The sequence below is a fragment of the Lepidochelys kempii genome, chromosome 18, assembly GCF_965140285.1.
Source record: "Lepidochelys kempii isolate rLepKem1 chromosome 18, rLepKem1.hap1, whole genome shotgun sequence".
Lineage (NCBI taxonomy): Eukaryota > Metazoa > Chordata > Testudines > Cheloniidae > Lepidochelys > Lepidochelys kempii.
In genome coordinates this window covers 21,046,132-21,067,307 of record NC_136397.1, presented here as the reverse complement: position 1 = coordinate 21,067,307, position 21,176 = coordinate 21,046,132, and the positions used below count along the sequence as shown (strand labels likewise).

The 21,176-nt window shown below is 49.4% G+C and overlaps 1 protein-coding gene across 3 annotated transcripts in view; it reads right to left on the bottom strand.

Moving 5' to 3' along the window:
• Positions 1 to 1,124: 1,124 nt before the first annotated feature.
• Positions 1,125 to 21,176, bottom strand: part of ARHGEF16 (Rho guanine nucleotide exchange factor 16) — a 41,141-nt gene continuing 21,089 nt past the window's right edge. For all 3 annotated transcript variants that reach the window (XM_073316609.2, XM_073316608.2, XM_073316610.2), the window contains exons 7-15: positions 16,662 to 16,814; positions 15,735 to 15,864; positions 14,705 to 14,779; positions 12,348 to 12,440; positions 11,400 to 11,557; positions 6,237 to 6,446; positions 5,170 to 5,243; positions 2,697 to 2,798; positions 1,125 to 1,933 (exon numbers count right to left, since the gene is read on the bottom strand). In XM_073316609.2, coding sequence (XP_073172710.1) covers positions 1,794 to 1,933; positions 2,697 to 2,798; positions 5,170 to 5,243; positions 6,237 to 6,446; positions 11,400 to 11,557; positions 12,348 to 12,440; positions 14,705 to 14,779; positions 15,735 to 15,864; positions 16,662 to 16,814 — 1,135 coding nt within the window. In that variant the 3' untranslated portion in view covers positions 1,125 to 1,793. The remainder of the gene's footprint in view (positions 1,934 to 2,696; positions 2,799 to 5,169; positions 5,244 to 6,236; positions 6,447 to 11,399; positions 11,558 to 12,347; positions 12,441 to 14,704; positions 14,780 to 15,734; positions 15,865 to 16,661; positions 16,815 to 21,176) is intronic.

Sequence of the window (21,176 nt, the reverse complement as noted above, 5' to 3'; positions counted from 1 at the left end):
ATGAAACCCCTTGGGGGGTGGGTGGGGGACAGAGGGAGGAATGGATTCAAGTGAGCCAGACTCAGTAATGAGCCCACTCCCGGTCAGACAGAGGCCGCAGGTGGGTTTGAAAGGCTGCCTCTGTTCCCAGCTCTCGAGAGCTCTTTGGTGGGCTTGGCTCACAACCTGCTCGGTGTGAGAAACGCTGGTGGCCACACAGCCAAATGGGAACCTCTGAAGGGAAGCGGAGCAGCTACAGGTTATGACAGATTTTCTGGAGCAGCAGCACCGACCAGAGGGAATTCCCATTACAGCGGTTTGCCTTGTACCCAAGCCGCTGGCTAGTTCCAGTTTTTTCCTCACTCATTAGCTCTTTCCTTACCCCGTCACCTTCTCCTTAGCATTTACTCAGGGAGTTGATGGGGTCGGGTTGAAAGGGAGGGAGAAAGATTGCAATGGATAAAATTAATCCGTCCCTCTCTCTCCAAGCCTGACCTGCAGTGCTGGCTTCCAGGCACTCTTCGTTCTAACCCATGAGAGGACTCCTCGCTGTAGCCTGACTGAAATGGCCCTGAAGCCTCCTGGACTCTCAGAAAATGCATCCTCCCCCCGTAACATCCAGCCCAAGACACGTGCCGGCTGAAAATCCACCTGAGAACGGGTCGCTTACGTGGGGAAGCGTCGCAGGGGTTGTTCCGCAGAGGGTTCGTTCCAGGCACTGGCATAGCCTCCTCCGAGGCGCCGGGACCGTGAAGCCTGGAGACTCAATGCTGTCTCGGCGACCACTCCTCACGAAGACTCAGCTGGCCTTTTCGAACTTAGAAACACCCTGCAGGACAAATCCCAAACCTCTCCTGCAGGGTGCATGCAGAGCACTGGGTAGTTTCTCCTGCGCTTAGTTAGTGTTAAGAACGCTGGAGAGCACTCGCTGCCCACCCCCCTTCGTCCCCAAGCCCCCAGCTGTGAAAGATTTGCCCTCTGTGTGGGCGCAGAATCACATAAGCAGCCTGCCCTGGTTTGGATGAAGCTCAGACTTTCAGTGGCTCAGGTCACTTCGACAGAGCCTCCCCAACACTCCAGCCAATGCAGAGCCAGACACAGCTGCTAACCATCTACTGAAAATGAGGACAGACTATTCAAATCACTAAGAAGGAAAAATATCCATTTTATAGATACACATTTATCAAACCACACCTGGACGTGTTCCCCACAATACAGTGGCTGCAAAGAACCCTGCTGTATGTTCCACTACGGTCCCTAACAAGTGCTTGCCCCAGGACTAATAGCCATAGGCGATGGCAGAGAGAGAATAAAGGTGAATTGGAGACACAAACTGAAATATCTAACTAAAGCCCCAGCTCCACATTTGAATATTTCAGAGACGTCTCTGGGTTGGATTTCAAAGCAAGAAGCCATGGCTTTAAATTCCATGCAGCAAATTCCAGCTGATATTAAAAGCTGCGTATGAGGAGCCAGGGCAGATCAGACGATGTGAAGTAGCTCCTAGGGTTGCTGAAGTCTTCAGAGAGATGACGACACATCCTGAGTGCATGCACAGAGGTTACACAGTCCCCCTCTCTGCACAAAATGCTCAGGTCTGAGTCAAGTTAGTTCCTCTAGAGAGCGTTTTCTTAAAAGGAAGGGAAATGGAGTTTGCTCCGAAGATCAGCTGCATGGGAGAGACACCGAGGGCATCGGCGGGTCTGGACCACAGACTTTCCTCTCCTCAATAGTCTATGGGCTCAGCCGGCTTGCAGCTCGTGGCCTTATAACTGGCTCACTCCAGAGAAAGAACGTCCCCCGGGGCCTGGGACTCATACGTCCGTCTCTATCCGCAGCCGCTCCATGCGGCGGACATTGCTCTCCACAGCATTGCGGTTGGTGATGTGCTGAGCGCACGACTGGGGAAACCAGCCTCTCTCGCCGTCTCGCAGCCTCTCGCCCAAGTACCAGCCTAAGAGAGGGAGTGAAGCTCTCAGTTAGATGGGAAAAGAGAACACCTAGATGGTGAACACAAACAGTCTGCTCCAAATCCCCCACTCCAGGGCACCAGCCAGTCATGAACTGCCCAAGGCCTGGAAGAAGCTGCCCTGGCTTGACCCACACTTCCAGGCTCCCAGCTCCATGGCAGGGACCCTGGGGTAGCCCACACGTAGAGATCCCTCGAGTTTTGGACCCTGGACACCCCAGCTGTCCAAGAGAGCCCTGCCTGGGAGCACACGACAGAGCATCCAACCCAAAATGAAACTCTTTCATCAGAAAGTTTCTGACCAGCTCTAGTCATGACTGCAAATGACACAGCGGGCTATGGGTTCACGTGGACATCTGGCTGCTGCTCCAGACAGCTCCTATACAGTCCTGGCATATTCACTGGGTAACTCGGCAGCGTCTGCTATCCCCGGCCCTCAAAGCACTTCCCACAACACCTCCACGAGGTGGAGCCATTCTTCCCAGAGATTCACGTGGTGAAGGGATGGGACTTCCCCAACGTCAAATGGCATTCCGGCAGCATCAGGATCTGAGCCCAGGGAAACCCGCTCCAAAAACTAAGAGGTACCTTTCCAGAGCACAGGTTAGGCTCCCGTCTCCCCCTAGATCACACTCCCTTCCCAGAGCCAAGAACAGCACTCAGGAGTCATGGCTCCAAGTCCCCTGCTCTAGCTTCCAGACCACTCTTCCTCCTCTGCTTGTTACCTCAGTCTCGCCAAATCACTTACCATCCTCTTCATCGAGGACCAAGACGACATCCGCCTGCTGCAGGAAAATCTCATCCGTCTGTTTAGCCAAGTAGGCCCTGATTATCTCCACTTGTCTCAGCTCTAGTTGAAGGAGAGAGAGAGAGAGAGTGCGGAGACTGAATGAAACGCAAAGCGCAGCGGGACTGGACAAAATGCCGGATGATGCTATGGCTCAACTGGACCCTGCAGCCAAACACTCAGAGCTCCAGTCACAGGTAGACGGGAGAGGGCTGGTCACAGAGCGGACAGGCCCTGCTGCATCACTGCCAGCTCCTAAGGGACGGGAGGCCCAAAGCACAAGACAGACAACCTTTGCTCGCGCAAGGAGAGCTGTAAAACGGTACCGAGATGCAGGTGCAGATGAGCAAGTCCAGAGCAGATTCAGGTTCCAGTGACGGCCCCACAACCACTCAAGCTAAGCACTCAGACACCAACTTCAAGGTGCTGCTCACCCCACCCACATCTCTGCTCTCGTTCCTCCTGTACCCCACCCCATGGGCTCCCCAACCCAGTCTCCACTTCACAACCTCCCTGGCACTGTTCCCCAGCCCTTGGGGCAGCCTAATGCTCTGCTCCAATCCCACCGTACACCCACACCTGCAAGAGGTGCCTTCTACTCCTCTCTGCACCTGTGCTCAGCCCCCTCTCTCTGTCCAGAGCTGGGCTCGTCTGGGCGCGGCTGCAAGCTCTCAGGGCAGCCTGCACGTCTCCCTGCGAGCCGGGGGGGGGGGGGGGGAGTCCCCTGCTCCCATGCGCTAGCTCTCAGCAAGCTAGGAGAGGGTAAATCAGCACTGTTAGCTGCAGTGGCAGGAGAGGCATGGCTGAGCCGCACCGAGTACAAACTTGCTGGTGGCAGGAGAGTAAATACTCAGCATGGCTCAGCTAGCAGAGCTCGACGGCGCTATTGGGACTCACGCGAGCTCGGCAAGGGCCGGTGCGCACACAGGTACGGAAGCAGGGGAAATCATGCCACTAGCTCATAGCATGGATAGAGCCTAAAAGCTGACACTGCACTATAGATAAATGATTACAGGCCTATTAATATTTGTGACAGTGCTTACAGCAGATGCAGGCAGAATTTTGGGGATGAGCCCTGTGGAACTTGATGGTTTTGACCCCAAACCAGGCAAAATGTGGCGAGTTTGGGTTTTAGGGTCATTTGATCACAAATCTCAAAGCAAAGCAACACAGCGGCAGGAGGTGGCACAAACCAAATGAGTGGAACAAAAATGTACCCATTTCCAGTGGCTCTAGTCCCACCCTTTGCTCTTACTGGCAAAGCTTTGGACACGACTTCTCTATGATTTGAGCTGATGAAGAGTTTGTTACCCAGGCTGTTCAGAGCTATGGGTCTTTGGGAAGGTGATTCACAATGCTGCCAGATCTCACAATTTTATCACAAGTGTCGCAATACCTAGGGGGTGGGAGATGGGAAGCTGGCTCTGAAAGCCCCAGCTTCTGGAGTCATGTGATTAGCAGAGAGTCTCAGTTTTCATTTAAAAAGTTATTAGCCCTTGTGGTCATGGAGAAAAGCCTGAAAACAGGATCTGAGTTAATACTAAAAACTCAGAAACCAGGAAGTGGCGAACCCCCCTGTCCAGCATTTATAAATATTTTAAAAATCCCATGATTTTTAAGCCAGTCTCATGATTTGCTTAGGGCCCTGACATAAATTTTCAACACTTGGGGCTGGCAATGCTAGATTCATAACAATCAAATCAACTGCAACCATTTGAATTACGTGCTGCAGAGACCATGCACACAGCTGGTGGGGCTAAACAGAAGTTGGAGAAAGAAGGTTTTTTTTTATTTGATCAGCTTTGAGCTTTTCATTTGGCAGATAATTCCCGCCCCCGCCCCCTTTCCATTTCTGAAGAGCTTGGAATTAACATGACATTTTTGTTCACTTCCTGGTATATTCCCAGACAAGAAAGGATTTTGGAGTCACAGGACCATGCGAGTTAGCAGCTGCTGAGGCAGAGCCAGCAGAGGGAGCAAAAGTCTCCCTTTCTCTTATTCTATTCGGAAGAGCATTCCTCCTCCAAGGAGAACCATTTCCTTTCCCTTATTTAGCATCCCGCCCACCTTTATAAGGAGCTCACAAGCCAATGACAGAATCGTAAAGGGACAGATTAGAGTTAACTGCGGCTCTTGAGTAAAAGGTCTGATATCTTCATGGGAGGCAAATGCTGGTAGCAGGAGAACATGCAACAGATTAGAATGGGTCTCCCAAAAGGAGAATTAGACTCTTTCATATTTAATACATGCACGTCCACAGCACAAGCGAATCCCTTGGAGTCACAAACTTTCCAATCAGAGACTTTGACCTTTGGAAGGAGATAGTTAGTCCTTAACCAGGGAGAGTCGTACAATAATTAACAGACAGTGTGCAAGCTACAGACATTAAAAATAAACCTTAATGACTGAGGGCTGGTTATTAATAAAGTTTTACCTCCTTTACTAGCCACTTCATCTGTTTTGTTTTCTCTGTGCATCAGAGCAGTGATCCAGCGAGCCCGGTCACTCCTGTCAAGAGTTAAAGACCTTGTTATGTGCAGGTAACAAGCGTGGAAATACCTTGCATTAGAACCAAAAGGTTCTGCCAGGCTGTAGAGAAGATAGAAATACTGGTCTCCTGCACATGGTAAATTCCAGCAACCCTCTCCCAAAAGGGCGAAGCATCTGAAAGATGCTATTTTAAACAAATAATTTAATCTCTATGAAGCGAGTCTGGACTTTATTCTCTGCAGGATGGCACGGAGAGATGCAGCTTTGAAGCAGAAGCAGTGTAAGAGGTTGCTGAGTATCTACAGGACTGCGTCACGCATTAATGAAAAGATGAGGTGAGACAATAAAGTGGTGGAGGTGGCTGAAATATACCCCCAGGGTCAGAGGCAAGAGTTTGGGGATTCCCAAAAGAACCGTCGCTTCTTGTGAAACAGGATCGAGTCTAACGGATGAAGGCTGATCTCGTCAGGATAATGGGACCATGTGCCATTTTGACCTAAGAACAGCAGGAAGTGAAAGAGAAAGACAAGCCTCCATAAGAGAGAACAGGGTTTAGCAGCAGCCAATGGAAGTTACTGAGGGCCCGAGGGGAAAGGGAAAGGTAGGTCGATAAGGATAAAAGAGAAAGCAAAAAGGAGGCAGCAGCTGATGGTCTAGAGATTCCAAAGCAGGGAGGGGGGAAGCAAGGCTGGAGACCTTGGGAAAGGAATTTCTCTGCAGAGCTCAACAATTTGCAGAAGACAAACAGGGAAGAGTTAAGGCAAAAACTTATTTCTGTGCTATGGGAGAGGAGAGGTTTTGGTGGCCTTTCTAAGGTATTTATTCATGTGCTATATGATTAAACATGTTCTCCCCTCCCCACCCCATCTTGAAAAGATTTAATAAAATGCTGTTTCTCCCTCAAAAAAACCCCAACAACAACAAAAAACCCACACCCCACCCACAATCCAGGAAAAAAAATTCACAGCCCCTCTGCATGTTTAGGAAGGAAGCCCACAGAGCAACACTCACAGAGACTCCGCCGACAGCACAATCGTCTCCTCCTTCCCTTCGCTGTTCCTCTTCATGATCACTCGAAACGAGTGGCTGCTACACGGGCCACGGGCTGCACCACTTGACCCCGGCTTCCCAGGGGGAGACGAGGGACTGTCAAGGCTTTCAATTTTCTCCACCATTATCTGATCCAGCTTGGCATAGTCCATAACTGCGTAGCTCTCCTCACTAGAGGCAACAAAGCACAGCGGGGTTAGAACCTCCCAGTGCTGGGCATGCTGCTTGCTTCCAGAGCCAGGAACTCGGTCTTGAAAGCAGCTTCCCTGAAGGTTTACCAGAGCCCAGCAAATGCCAAGACACACACAAAGCTTAGTAGTTCCATCAGGCCTTTTCTTAGCTCATTAACTCCCGCCTCCCATCAAGGCCAAGTGGTTGGGCTCTCCTATAGACTTCTGCTGGCACAGCAGGGGCTGATGAAGTGGGATACGGGACCAACGTAGCTGTGCTGGCAGAAGCCTCAAGGGCAGATGCCATCACGCCAGCAAAGCTGCTGCTACCGGTCCTCTATCCGACCTTGGCTACTGGCTGCGGTTGGACCTCAAAACATAAGAACGGCCACACTTGCTCAGACCAAAGGTCCATCTAGCCCAGTTTCCTGTCTTCCAACAGTGGCCAGTGCCAGACGCTTCAGAGAGAATGAACAGAGCAGGGAAATCAGTGAATGACCCATCCCCTGTCGGCCATTTCCAGTGCCTGGCATGTATTGCATTCCTGACCATCTTGGCTAATAGCCATTGATGGACCTGTCCTCCATGCAGCTATCTAATTCTTTTTTGAACCCTGTTATATTTTTGGCCTTCACAACATCCCCAGCAACGAGTTCCATAGGTTGACTGCGTGTTGCATGAAGAAATTCTTCCTTTTGTTTCTTTTAAACCTGCTGACTATTCATTTCATTGGGTGACTCTTGTGTTATGTGAAGGGGTAAAAAACACTTCCTTATTCACTTTCTCCACCCCAGTCATGATATCACAGACCTCTATCTTAATCTCTCCTCACGTGGAAGCTGTTCCATCCCCCTCATCATTTCTGTACCTTTTCCAATTCTAATATCTTTTATGAGACAGGGTGACAAGAACTGCACAAAGTATTCAAGTTGTGGGTGTACAATGGATTTATACAGAGGCAATATGATATTTTTGGTCTTATTATCTCTCCCTTTCCTAAGGCTTCCTAACATTCTGTTGGCTTTTTGTGACTGGCACGGAGCAGATGTTTTCAGAGAACTAGCCCTACGTGTTGAGAAGCAGCATGATCCAGGGGACAGGGCACTAGCCTGCTGGATGACCTGGGCCAACTCATTTCTCTCTGCGCCTTGTTTAGGCTGTAATCTCTTTGCTGCAGGGGCTGTCTGGATCAGGCCCTTGACACGTGACTAACACACAGACCATCACAATCCACCATGTCCTAGAGCCAATAGCAGAGAGTGTTTGAGACAGGTGCTGGTTTGATTTTGGCTCTTGGCAACCCAGAGTTCAGTTGCCAACTGAACATTTAATCATGGACTTCTTTTTCTGGGATGGTGAATTTCTCAAGCCACCATGGGAACTGGTGCAGCATTCAAGGGCATATAGTCCATAATACGCTGAGAGCGCCACGGAAACGGGCAGAATTGCAGACAGATCCCCACCCAGAGAGAAAATTCGCATTTCATCTCCTCAGCATGTCATGGAATCATAGAATATCAGGGTTGGAAGGGACCCCAGAAGGTCATCTAGTCCAACCCCCTGCTCGAAGCAGGACCAATTCCCAGTTAAATCATCCCAGCCAGGGCTTTGTCAAGCCTGACCTTAAAAACCTCTAAGGAAGGAGATTCTACCACCTCCCTAGGTAACGCATTCCAGTGTTTCACCACCCTCTTAGTGAAAAAGTTTTTCCTAATATCCAATCTAAACCTCCCCCACTGCAACTTGAGACCATTACTCCTCGTTCTGTCATCTGCTACCATTGAGAACAGTCTAGAGCCATCCTCTTTGGAACCCCCTTTCAGGTAGTTGAAAGCAGCTATCAAATCCCCCCTCATTCTTCTCTTCTGCAGGCTAAACAATCCCAGCTCCCTCAGCCTCTCCTCATAACTCATGTGTTCCAGTCCCCTAATCATTTTTGTTGCCCTTCGCTGGACTCTCTCCAATTTATCCACATTCTTCTTGAAGTGTGGGGCCCAAAACTGGACACAGTACTCCAGATGAGGCCTCACCAATGTCGAATAGAGGGGAACGATCACGTCCCTCGATCTGCTCGCTATGCCCCTACTTGTACATCCCAAAATGCCATTGGCCTTCTTGGCAACAAGGGCACACTGCTGACTCATATCCAGCTTCTCGTCCACTGTCACCCCTAGGTCCTTTTCCGCAGAACTGCTGCCTAGCCATTCGGTCCCTAGTCTGTAGCTGTGCATTGGGTTCTTCCGTCCTAAGTGCAGGACCCTGCACTTATCCTTATTGAACCTCATCAGATTTCTTTTGGCCCAATCCTCCAATTTGTCTAGGTCCTTCTGTATCCTATCCCTCCCCTCCAGCGTATCTACCACTCCTCCCAGTTTAGTATCATCCGCAAATTTGCTGAGAGTGCAATCCACACCATCCTCCAGATCATTTATGAAGATATTGAACAAAACCGGCCCCAGGACCGACCCTTGGGGCACTCCACTTGATACCGGCTGCCAACTAGACATGGAGCCATTGATCACTACCCGTTGAGCCCGACAATCTAGCCAGCTTTCTACCCACCTTATAGTGCATTCATCCAGCCCATACTTCCTTAACTTGCTGACAAGAATACTGTGAGAGACCGTGTCAAAAGCTTTGCTAAAGTCAAGAAACAATACATCCACTGCTTTCCCTTCATCCACAGAACCAGTAATCTCATCATAAAAGGCGATTAGATTAGTCAGGCATGACCTTCCCTTGGTGAATCCATGCTGGCACGTTAGTAATTACTCGGGAGCAGCAGTTCACTCTAACTCCTCTAGCAGTAGACCGTGGTGAGTTATTTCCATATAAATCCAATCCTCACCTGCCCACAGCAGCAACAGGATTCCAAATGGAAACAGACAAAAGTGACCCCAAAAGACTTTAAAGGCTGGCAAACACGAGAGACAGAAACATCCAGAAGGCAGAGAATTTAATCAGATCTCTGTGCCAACTGGGGGAGTGAGAGGAAACCAAGGAGTCAAATTATAGAAAACTGTTTAAGAAGCAACCTTGCAGGGCTAATATTCCTCTTTATGTGGTACCAGCTTGGCACAAATGGCACCAGAACGAACCAGAGGGAAGGTGCTTACCTTTGGTGAAATGAGCTTTGCAAGGTTATGTAGATAGCTAGATAAACACAGCCTTGCAAAGAGCTCTCCTGGAAGTGCCCTTTTTTGGTCAGGCAAACCAAATATTAAAGTCTACCCCCATCTTCTTTTAGACTGTATGGTCTTTGGGGAAAGGACTATCTTGTTCTTGTGCCTGTAAAGCTCCTAGCAGAATGGGGCCCTGATCCATGACCAGGGCTTCCAGGTGCTGCTGTATTATAAATATCACATGAGACCAAGTCAATGTTGTGCCCAGGTGGGTAAGTTTTCATACTAGCTTTGCAGGGCTGCGATTTGGTGGTCATGTTTTTACTTTAAATTCCAAAGACTGGCTATTGTCTTCCTTGTCCTCTCTCATTCTTGATATTGTGTGCTCTGCTTAAATTTTGAGGGAGAGGTGGTTTTTTTGTTTTGTTTTAAGATCATCACCACCTCTCCTCAATTGGGCCTCTGAGAGCAGGCGGTGGATGCCAGCTCCATCACGCTGGTTTCACTGCCCATTGTTAGTGCTCCCGAATAGCTGGAAGCAATAGGTTCCAGCAAAAGGGCCATCACAATGGGGTTAATTTGTGTACCTAAATTGCTCCTATTTGATGACTTGTAAGCAAAGGATTTGGTCAAAGATCCAAAGTTTTAAACATTCCGTTAAAGGGAGAGCTTCATAGCTGCAGGCTAAGGAGTGTCTTGGACAAAAGGCTTGGTGCCCCCTCCTCCTCTTTGGTGAGCTCACTAATAAAAGGGCAGGGATGACTGCTGTCCTGTAACGAATGCATTTCTTGCCCTTTTTAGCCTCTAACATTGATCAGAGAGGTTCAAGTGACAGCACTGGAGGGTAGAGCCACTTCATACCCAGCGAGACAGGAACAAGTTTCTACCCACCTCACCCCTAACCCATAACCTGTGGAGAGACATCACTGGGGTTTTTGGTTCGGAGCCAAACTGGAAAATCCAGGGGGAAAATATTCAGTTGCATTGGACCGGAAATATTTTTTTTTTTTTTTATTTGCTTGGTCTCAGGCCAAGCTAAACATTTTGTTCAACCTGAAATGATTCTGCCCCCCTCTCCCCCCCACCCCCCACTTCTTTGTTTTGCATCGTCTTCAGGTGCTTTTCCACCTGTGTGTGTGTGTGTGTGTGTGTGTTTTTTTAAAATGAGCTGGTGTGAAGTGAGACATCGAAGTATTTTGAGCTGGCTGAAACAAACCATTTAGACTTGCCTCAAAAAACCTGTCCCATTCCATTCGCTCTAGGCCCCAATCCCGCAGCAAGCATCTCAGCAAGAGGGGGACGTGACCCGTTCAGTCCCTGGCTTCTCTGCCGAGGTTCTCAACAGTAGCACCTAGGGAACGCCAGCTGGAAGGGGGTTGTTTTGGTTTGTTTTTTTGAAATAAGGATGCCCGTCGTGTTGGGGCTGGAGGAAGGGCACCAGCTTGCTTAACGACACAGGTGTCAAACCACAGTCAGATGGTCAACTGCGCTCACGATGGAATGGATTCAAACCGGTGATGGGCGTGAATGCTCCACCTCTCTCTGTCATTCTTCTCAACCACCTAGTCGACTAGGGCTCTAGCTTTGCAAATACACAGGCAGACATTCATGAGATCATGCATCTGATGAAGTGAGCTGTAGCTCACGAAAGCTCATGCTCAAATAAATTGGTTAGTCTCTAAGGTGCCACAAGTCCTCCTTTTCTATTCATGAGACAGTAATTTACCACTAGGTAATGCACCCTCAGTACTACTGACTGCTTCAGATGAGGCAATTGATAAAGTCTCTTCTTATGAGCTCAACAAGAAGAGACCATAAATATCCTCCCTTACCTTTTCTTCTTGGTTACAATCAGGACGTCATTAAACACAAAAAGGTAGCAGTTAGCCCGGCCAAAACCTTTGCGGAAGATACCAGCATCTTCTGAATGGGAAAGGGAGATCTCCCCTCTTTTCAGCAGCCAGCGGGAAGCTGAAATCAGTGGGAAAGGCTGCAACAAGAAATGTAGTCAATTTTGGGACACAATAGCAACAGTAAAAGAAGAGTCTGAAGTGATCAAAAGTCCCCGATTGCATAGTCAATGGAGAACTACGCAGCCATTGTAAGGCCAGATGTTGAGAGCTGGGCTCTTTGAAAAAAAAATCTGGACTTAACTTGGGCACTGGGCAATTCTGAAAATCTGGCCTTTAGTGAGCTAGTATTGAAGGAGTTCCCTGGTAGAACAAGAGACAGCTATTTTAGCTGCATGAAACCATCCCCAGACCACGTAGAGTGACAACAGTAACTTCATTTCTCTTGCTCCTCCCACCAGCGGGATTGGCCTCAAAAGAAATTCTTTTAAATGCACAGCAGTTCTTAAAGTAATTAGTCCCACCCTTCTGTTCTGATCTCCCGACTGGTAGTGTGTACGGAGTGCCAGCAGGTTGACAGCGCTCTCGGCAAAAAGCCCAGAGATCCAATATTGCATGTTAACAGTTTGCATCTTCAATTTTAAATGGTAGTAAAAGATACAGCTGGATAAACAGCTTTTGAGCGAGAGACTGTTCACTCAAATCAACCAAAGTTCTTGTTTTAAATGACAGCAACAATATAAAACTCTTAAGAGACAGACGGATTTTCAATGCGAGCTAGGTGCCTAACTCACTCTGGCATTTTAGTAATGTTCACTAGGTGCCTAAATACCTTTGCCAATCTGGCTGCAAGTATTGAAAAAGCTACCATCACTGCAAAGCATAAGAAGAGAAGCCCAGGGCACATTTCCAGCAAAGAGGACTCCTCACCTTGATCTTTCCAAACTCTAGGTGTTTCTGAAGTGTGTACATCTGCTCAGTCCTCTCCATCGTGTGGGCTCCCTCATTGCATTTCTTAACTAGCTAGAAGCAGAAAGACAGAATTATCCCAAAGCTTAGCTTGCGTTCTCTTTCTACACAGTGGACATAATTGGACAGCCTGGAGTTCTTCACTGCCACTAAACTGAGGCATGAAGTGAGGCAGGACGGTTGGAGATATGCACCAGAGATGTAAAAGTTTGGAAGAAGAATTGGTTTGCTACTTTAAAGCACCCTCTTTTCCACCGGAGCCATGACAGGCTTGCAATGCTGGGCCATTTTTGCCTGCTCTCACCAAGATTTTCCAGCCTTTACTTCCTCTCTTGCTGGAAAGCAAAATAAATGCAGTTCCCTCCCCCTGCCTTTCGCTACGCAACTCCTGGCAACACTGCCTAGGACTCAACTGATTTAAGGGTGACAACAGGCAGCGGCCACCCTTCCTGCTCCCCGCTTCATGGCCCAAACATGCCTGATCAAAGGGGATCCTAGAAATCTGTTTGCCATGGAAAAATGCGGAATATGCGATTTTAAAGAGAATCTTTATTTTTGTGAAAAAATGCATTTTGTGAAAAAATAAAAACATATTAAATTAACTAACTTTTACAGAGAGGAACAGTGTCACTTATTCAATGCACGTAATCTCCCCCTCTTGTGGTTGATTTCTGAATGCACTTTAAATTTACATAGCTAAACATACTCCAATAAACTGCTTCCAGCATATAGAGGTTACTCAACGGTGTACAGAGGTTCATGTCCAATTTCATTTCAGCCTCCAGATGAGAGTAACTAAAGTTATGAAAAGATGCCAAAAACTTTAAAAATCACCTCTGAAGACTGTGTCACTGAGTTTGGCAAGGACAAATTTCACATTGATGGTAATGTACCATTCTGTACTGTATGCAGCAAGGCTGTACATTACATTCAAAGGCAGACATAAGAACGGCCATACTGGGTCAGACCAAAGGTCCATCAAGCCCAGTATCCTGTCTCTGACAGTGGCCAATGCCATCTGCCCCAGAGGGAGTGAACCTAACAGGTAACGATCAAGTGATCTCTCAATTGTGGAACACATGGAAAGTGCTAAACAAACTGAATGAAAAACGAAAACAAGAGGCTGAAACAGCAGGGCCATCGACAGCAGTAAACACACACTGCACTGGGACTGGATCATTCTATTAATTTTATTTTATAATAATGACTAATGGCACTGGTAGGCTTAGAATTTGCTTAAAATTGTAAATATATATCAATAAAACATTGTGCTCAACTGATATCTATAGATATTGTGGCAAGGGAAACTGAAGTTCAGTGTTTCATTTTAATTGCAGGAAAACAGATTTTTTTATTGGAGAATTTTGGTTATATCACAGAAAACTAGGATCCTTGCTGATCAGCTGGCCTTTCATCTCTGTTCTGGACAGCTAGCAGCTACAGGTGCTTGACTGATCACTCCTTTGCTCCCAAGCCTAAAGCCTATATGATTCGGCAACGCTAGGACAGTTTCAGTGGAGTCAAACTCTGCGCTTTCCCTCTCCACTCACTATTCCCTCCTCTCCTCGGCTGGACTGCCATCTGACTTCAGGATCTCTCAGAGCATCCTCTCAAGTGCTACCAGATCCTTCTGAATCAGGGACCTTGGGCTGTTCTGGAGCAAGGCAGTCTGCTTTTCCCCGCTTCTCGTCTCAGACACAGCAGTGAAGCGCTCCACCTCCCTTCAAAGCCATCCTGGGAGGCACTGGGTGGAAGGTCCCGTTTTAGTAGCTGTCTGAGGGAGACTGCTTTACAGACCACAGGGAATGTGAGACGAGTTGTTAATTACAGCGGAGAGCATGGCCCCTCGACAGTATGCAGCTTCAGACTACAGTGCTAGCGGCGTCTCTTCCACTGACAGCTTCCCTTCAGTGCAGTTAAACCATGCACATGTACCCCCCCACCCCATCACTGGCTCACAGAGGCCAGAATACAGCAGCCTCTTAGTGTGGGGGAAGAGGCTACTTTAACACTAATGGCAGGAATGATCACAATCCTGTGTTTGGGCAGGGGGGGAAGAGGTGGCTAATTCTTTGATTTATAATGTTGAAGTACTCTCAGAGGGGATCAGATGCCTCTAGATGCGTAGAGCAGCAAAAGGGTAAAGGCACTGTAACTCATGTGGCTGACTCGGGAAGTCCTCGCAGCCCCAAGGATCAGGTCTCCTGTGTAACACGTAAGCACGGCAGGTATTCTTGCAGCGAGGCAAAGCACCTGCAGTTTACTACTGGACAATACGTACAGCTTCTTCCTTCCTTCCAAGGCTGCAGATGCCTCACCTTGCTGATGGCTTTCAGGGCTTGGGTGGCAGCTTCGTAGGCTGTGCTGTCCACGCTGGTTTTCTGACAAACCGTCTAGAAGGTGGAGAGAACATTAGAGGATCCTTCCAAAACAAACGTCAATTTAAACGGCTTTGCTCTATTCCCCCACAGGTTCTAGGATGTGACAAACCCAGGGTCCTCTCCCAGGTGGGAGCTCATAACTAGCACCTGCAAGTGAGGGAGGGAAGGATGCATGCAACACTGAGGGAATTATAAACAAAACCAGGAGAAGCAATCATTTTGCTACTTGGAGGCATCTTTTCCACTTGGCCTCTTGGTGTTTCTTGTAGATGCTACATAGGGGCCGTAAAGAAAACAAGGATATTAACATGTTCTCATCCCTTTGCAGAAACTAGCTGTGTTGAGCAAAGCTAAACTGGCTCTCCGCCCCCCCGCCCGACCCACCCCATTTGAGGGTTGCTGGATTCAGGGATTGCACAGAGGGGATGAATCTTTCAAAGACTGCTCTCTCCCGAACTTCCTCGTGCACATCACTGCTGGCCCAACCAGGGGAGCTCCAGGCTTTCCCCACTGCATGACCTAGATGCCACACCCCTGGTGCTTTTTTGGGCATTGAACAGAGTCTCAGTTTTGCAGACCATTTCCTACCCTAGGCCTTTGCATCTCCTCCCTCGGGGCAAGGCAGCGGCATTAGACTGTGAAAAAAGTAATTGAGGAACCAGGGCAGAGCGATAGGGATGAGAGACATCATAAGCCACACAGGGTCCTTCCATAGCAGACTGTGCATTGAAGGAAGTAGGGAATAGGGCCAACCAGCATTCTGGGCTGGAGTTCAAGTTCCGGACAAAGATTCTGGTCAGTTTCCGAACCGAACCTTCCTTGCATAGCTATAACACCAGCCAAAGACCGCCAGGAGGCAGGTCTCAAGCACTCTGCTGTGCTAGATTCATGGCAGGGCACAGTGAGATCAATGCACTCGGTCCCTTTGAAAGGTGCCAGGGAATTCCACTTGCTGGTTCTTACTTACGTCCATAAGCAGAGGGAGGCGTGTTACTCTTTGCATGGGGAGGATGAGGAAGGAGCTCATGGGCAGGCCACCACACTCTGGCTTCCTCTCAATTTGTTTCAAGGCCTCTTTAAACGTAGCATTCGTGTTTCTAAAATGGGACACAAGGATCCTCCATTAGGCTTGGGCTTTCCAGACCCTTCATGTGCTAGAGAAGCTAATGGCCCAGACATGACGTGGGTTCTCCAGGGTTTCTAACAGTTGGTTACAGCACCCAGGGAGACGTTAACAATTGGGACACATGCTTGGTTCAGATAATGCCTGTATTAATCCCCTTGGAGCTTAAGAAAAGGCACTGGAAACACTCAGTCCTCCCCACGGGTGATTATATCAGTACTGACATCGCAATGGATGACATGACCTTGGCATGAGCCGGAGAAAGCCTGACTGTTTGGAAAACACAGACATCCCAGCGAGAGATCCTCGCTTCTAGGCTGGGGTCAGAGCCCCTCCACAGCCACGAGTCTCCAGATCCAGGAAGGGAACGGATCCACCCTGAAAGCACTTCCTCTCTGGATGTTGATAATTTGTGAGTGGCGAGGACATTCTTGGATGCCCTTCCTCCCCCCTCATTACACCACCTCTGCTCACACAGAACAAACAATCCCAAACAATCATGCTATTGCTAGCTGAAGGTAGGTCCCACAGTCACTGTCCCAACTAGTAGAGGATCGTCCCCACATCTAGCCTTGAATAGCAAGCACACTGCAGCCTGGGGACAGGCATGAATTCCTTGAAAAAGGAGACATCCGAGTTACAGGAGAATTTGCTGTGCGTGACTCACTGGCGGGAGTGCAAAACTCATGGAAAGTCGCCATGCGTGGCTCAGCCTGGATTACTACTGGCTAGTTACAGACCCCAAAGCCCTGCTGTGCAGCAATAACTCACAGAAGCTTCTGTAGCGTCCTTTGCTGGTAGACTTCGTTGGAGCAGTAGACGACGTAAGGGTTGAAGCGGTTTGACACGTGATTCTCCAGGATGTCGCTGATGTTGGGGATCAGTATATTTTCCTGGTGCCGCTTCTCCAAGTCCTCAAAAAAACTGCCAAGAACAAACACACACAGGGCAAATTGGTGGGGTCACAGGAAGCAGACTATGTGTGTCTGCATACAGGGATGCTCTCTTACCAAGTTCCCTTACCAAGATCTGCCGGCTCGCCACTTCTTTTGTCTCATAGAACTTCTTACTCATCCCTGGATTCATCTTGCCTCTCCCCATACCAATGGCTTTCCATTCAATGGACTTCGCTCCCTTATTTAATGTCCTGTGTTCTAGAGACTTTTTCCTATCAGTGTTATCAGCTCTTCCTCCAGTGCACCTCCTCCTCACAGTTCAGCTCAGGAAGAAAAAACAAAAAAACAAACCCCTAACTAGGCTACAATATCTGGTCCAAAAGCCAAGGCCACTTCTGATTAAGTGGGTGATTCACAAACACCTGGTAGAACAGGAGGAGCTTGGCCCACGTGGCTGTGACTACCCTGCATGAGGCTGCAGAGACTAGCAAGGGCTTGTCTACATGAAGAAACTGCCCAAAATAGCTACTGTAGAATAGCTTCCCACATGGATGCTTTGCTCCAGAATAGAAGTCCCTTTTTTTCTTAGAGTTAGTGTGCTTCCAAAGCAGAGTAATTATCCTGAAACAAAGTGACTCCTATTCCGGAACAGAGGGTCCACAGAGGGAGCTATTCCAGCATCGCTATTCTGGAATCATTTATCTCATAACAGCTATTCCGGTCACTTACCCTGTGCAGACAAGCCCAAATTCTACCAAGGCAGAGACAAGTCTGCTCCCCCCAATGGCTGTGTTCCCACCTGCTGACCAGCAAACTCAGCCAACATGCAATTCGCGGTAGTGGGTGTTCCTGGGAGAGTTTCCATGCCATTAGATTATCGGCAAGCTGCCGAAGTGTCCTCGGGGAGGGTGTAACATTTGGGCAGACCAAGCTATAAACATCCAGAGAGGACTATGGCTCTTCTCCCATGCTATCAGAGAGACACCCTGCCTCAGACATCATGCCCCAGCCAGCCTGCAGCACCAGGACTGATTTCTCCATCTACCTGTGTACTATTTTAAGGCAGATCTGCTACCATGACAGCCAGAAAGCTCAGATTAAGACATAGGAGGAAATCTACTAGGGAACCAAGATTGACTCTTTCCTTAGAAGGGACTTTAAAAACAAAAAGCCAGCCACTGCCAGCAGAGCTGTTAGAAGCTGCCTGCAGGGAGGCAGGGAGCTATGTATGTGGTGAGGCCAGCAGGACAGTGTAACTCTAAACTTCCTTTCTATGTTTCAGCCCCAGGGAGGTGCAGCTCCTGGGTGTCAAGCCCACAGAGTCACTTCCCAGAACAAGCAGGTGTCACATGGGGGTGTGTGTGCAATCAAGGGGGATTTTATATGGGCCTAAAGGAAATAGCAGAATGCTGGGGAGGAGCATGCAGCGTGCTAAGCTGCAATTATCCTGTTCCCTGCTGAGTCTGCCTCTCCCGCACATACCTCACCCCGCCACAGGGTGCAGAGAGGGGAAGCTTCCCCAAGTGAGAATCCAGAACTCCTGGCCCAGGAGAGAAGGGAAATCTCAGAGACCCCTGAAGCACAGAGCCAGCTCAGCACAGCCACGTGGCCTGCCAGCCAGTAGCACGTGAACAGGGAGAGGTGATAAGAGGGGCTTAAGCCTCAGCATCTGAAATTTCCTCCCAGGAATAGTTCATGGTCCTAAATATCAGAACTCACTTCACAAGGGACATTCCCTAGACACGCTCAGAGACAGAATCCACAGGAACACACATGCACGGTTCAACAGAGAGACAGGCTCGCAGCCCCAGCATCTGGAATTGAATCTGAAACTCCCCCAAGTTCAGGTGTGGGGTTTGGGTTCGAGCCTCTAGAGGCATTACGCACACACTGCCCCAATCTTAGAAAGGGATAAGCCATCACCCCCGGCGCTAATGGAACGTAACTGGGATTCAATGCCTCACGAGGGCCATTCTTGCTCACATGGTCACCAGGTTTGGGTCTGACGCTTGGCCACCCAGGACAGGGGGGCCCTGGCAGGTCTCAGTCTATTCTGATGTATGCGCACGCATGTGTTATTTCAGATCTCCAGAGACCCAGGAGCTCCATATAATGAGCTCTCACTACAGGTCTCATAGCAGAGAGGGGAGGCTTTGCAATAGGTCTTAAAAGAAAGAGCCCCAAGCCAAGAGCACCTGGGCCATGCATCACATTACAGTCAGTCAGCACGGACCTCGGGGGAGGAGAGAGCCAGCAAAAAGCTTCCATACGCACACAGAGGGCTTTTGGAAAAAAGTTAGGTTCTAACTGACAGAATGATGGATTTCCCTCTGCCCTGGGAGACCCAGCTCGGAGCAGGATGGTCGGCTCTGAGCTTTGCAAACGCCTAGAATTGCTCAGCAGCTGGAGGCAGATCCACTGCTCCAGGAGAACGAGGGCTCTGTTCTCTCAGCACTGCAGACCCGAGGCCAGGCGAGCTAGTGCAGCATAGAAAGACAAGAAATCCCTCCTGGCCCATACGCACTGAGGGAAGGGACCTCCCTGAAAGCAAGGTTGGGGGGAGGGGGGAGGAAGGCGGCACAGATTAGCCCGTCCGCCCGCTGAATAATTATGTTTAGCTTTTATGACTTTGTTTTAACTGGTTATTGCTCAGGAAGGTGAAGCAACTGATTTTTTAATCAGTGACAGCGATATTGCTTATGATACAGGTCCTCTCCCCTCCCAAGGGCCAAAGGAATCAGCTCCCCCTCCCCCCACTTCTTTCACTGAAGGGGACCCCAAGGCACACAGTGGTCAAGTGACTCACCTAATGTCCCAGAGTTGGGATTAGTACTCCAGAGTTCCTGGTTCTCAGTCCTGTGCCTATCCCTCCCCGCCCTGCCCCCAACAGATTCTTCATGTCAGTTGTTTGAGGAGTAATTTTATTGCTCCCTCCCTGCCAAAACCCTCTCCAGGCCAGTTCCGGTCCTGCTCTCTCACAGAGCAAGCTGTAAGTCAGACATTCACAGAGCACCCATCTGCTACAGGTTGCAAGTCCCTGGAACACCCCCAACACAGGCTCCCAGGCCTTGTCGAGTCTTTGGCCCGTGCTTGCCTTTGTTCATTTTTCACACAGCCCAGCTCGCTGACAGCCAACAAGCTTTAGGTTCAGCGCAAGGCCAGAAAGGTTCATCCCCTCCTCAAGAGCAGAGGCCAAGCCGGCATTGGCGGGTTAGGGATGCAGCCATTTCGCTTTCGGCAGCCTCTCAGTGAGCTGGGGCAGAACAAGTAGTGGCTTGTTGGAAGGCTCCCAGGCAGCCTCTGCTCTACCAGCCACTGTCATGTCTAAACTTGCCCAGGGCTTTGCCATGAGATGCACCTATGCCTGTGTCACTGGGCCAGAGAGACGAAGGGAGAAGACACCCCACAAAATTTACTTTTACAACAAGGCTCTTCTAGGGCACAAGGGTGAGAATTTGAAACCAGTCCAGGGAGCCCAGTGGAGTCTACGCAGGTTTGAGCGCAGCTTTAATCAACAGGACCTCCCTACCCAAGGACGCAAACTTCACCAGACAACCTGGCACTGCAGAGCAGCAGCACCAGGAGGCCTTGGGCTGCCTAGTTCGAGGAAGGGCCCTGTGTGCTCGTCCCTGTCTGCACAGAGAACACAACCCTGTAGACACTAGCCACATGGACATACTCACGATGCTAGCTCCCTGGTATGCCAGTCAGGTGGGCTCGGCACCGTGGTACAGGGGCTTAGCAGAGGGGAAGGGGAGGCAGGAGGGTAAATGGTACGTTTGCTAACAACAGATTACACACAGACCTATGGCGGTGCCCCCCCAGTTGTTCCTTCAACAAAATGAATCATATTTAAATAGGGAGGGCAGCCAACCATGGGACACAGGGAATTCCCAATCACTCAGGGTCTTTAACTCAAGACTCGATGCTTTTCTAAAGCATAAGCTGCAGCTAAGCAGAAGTTATGGGCTGGATGGAGGAATCACAGCGTGAGGGTCTCCGGCCTGGGCTACGTAGGTGAGACTGGATGAACACAATGGCCCCCTCTGGTCTTAACATCTGTGAAAAGTCCTGGTGCCAATTCAGCTATTTCTTGGAGGATGGGGCAGATTCTGGTCCCTGTACCCCCCACCAACAGGGACCCCAGGTCTCTCTTGGCCAGGGAGCCTCCCCTCTCTCTTACCCATACAGTGTACGAGCTGCCGCCGCCAGGAGTTGAGTTCTTAGACTCCCTGGCGCTCCAGTGTACAGGTGAGCCAGGTTGTAACATCACTAGGCCCAGCTGCCCTCCATCTGTACAGAGGGGCAGCCAGGCCAAGGTTCAGTGGTGCTGGGACCAAGCAGTCAGAGCAACACTCTAGACCGATCCAGCGGCAGCTGTACTGATTTA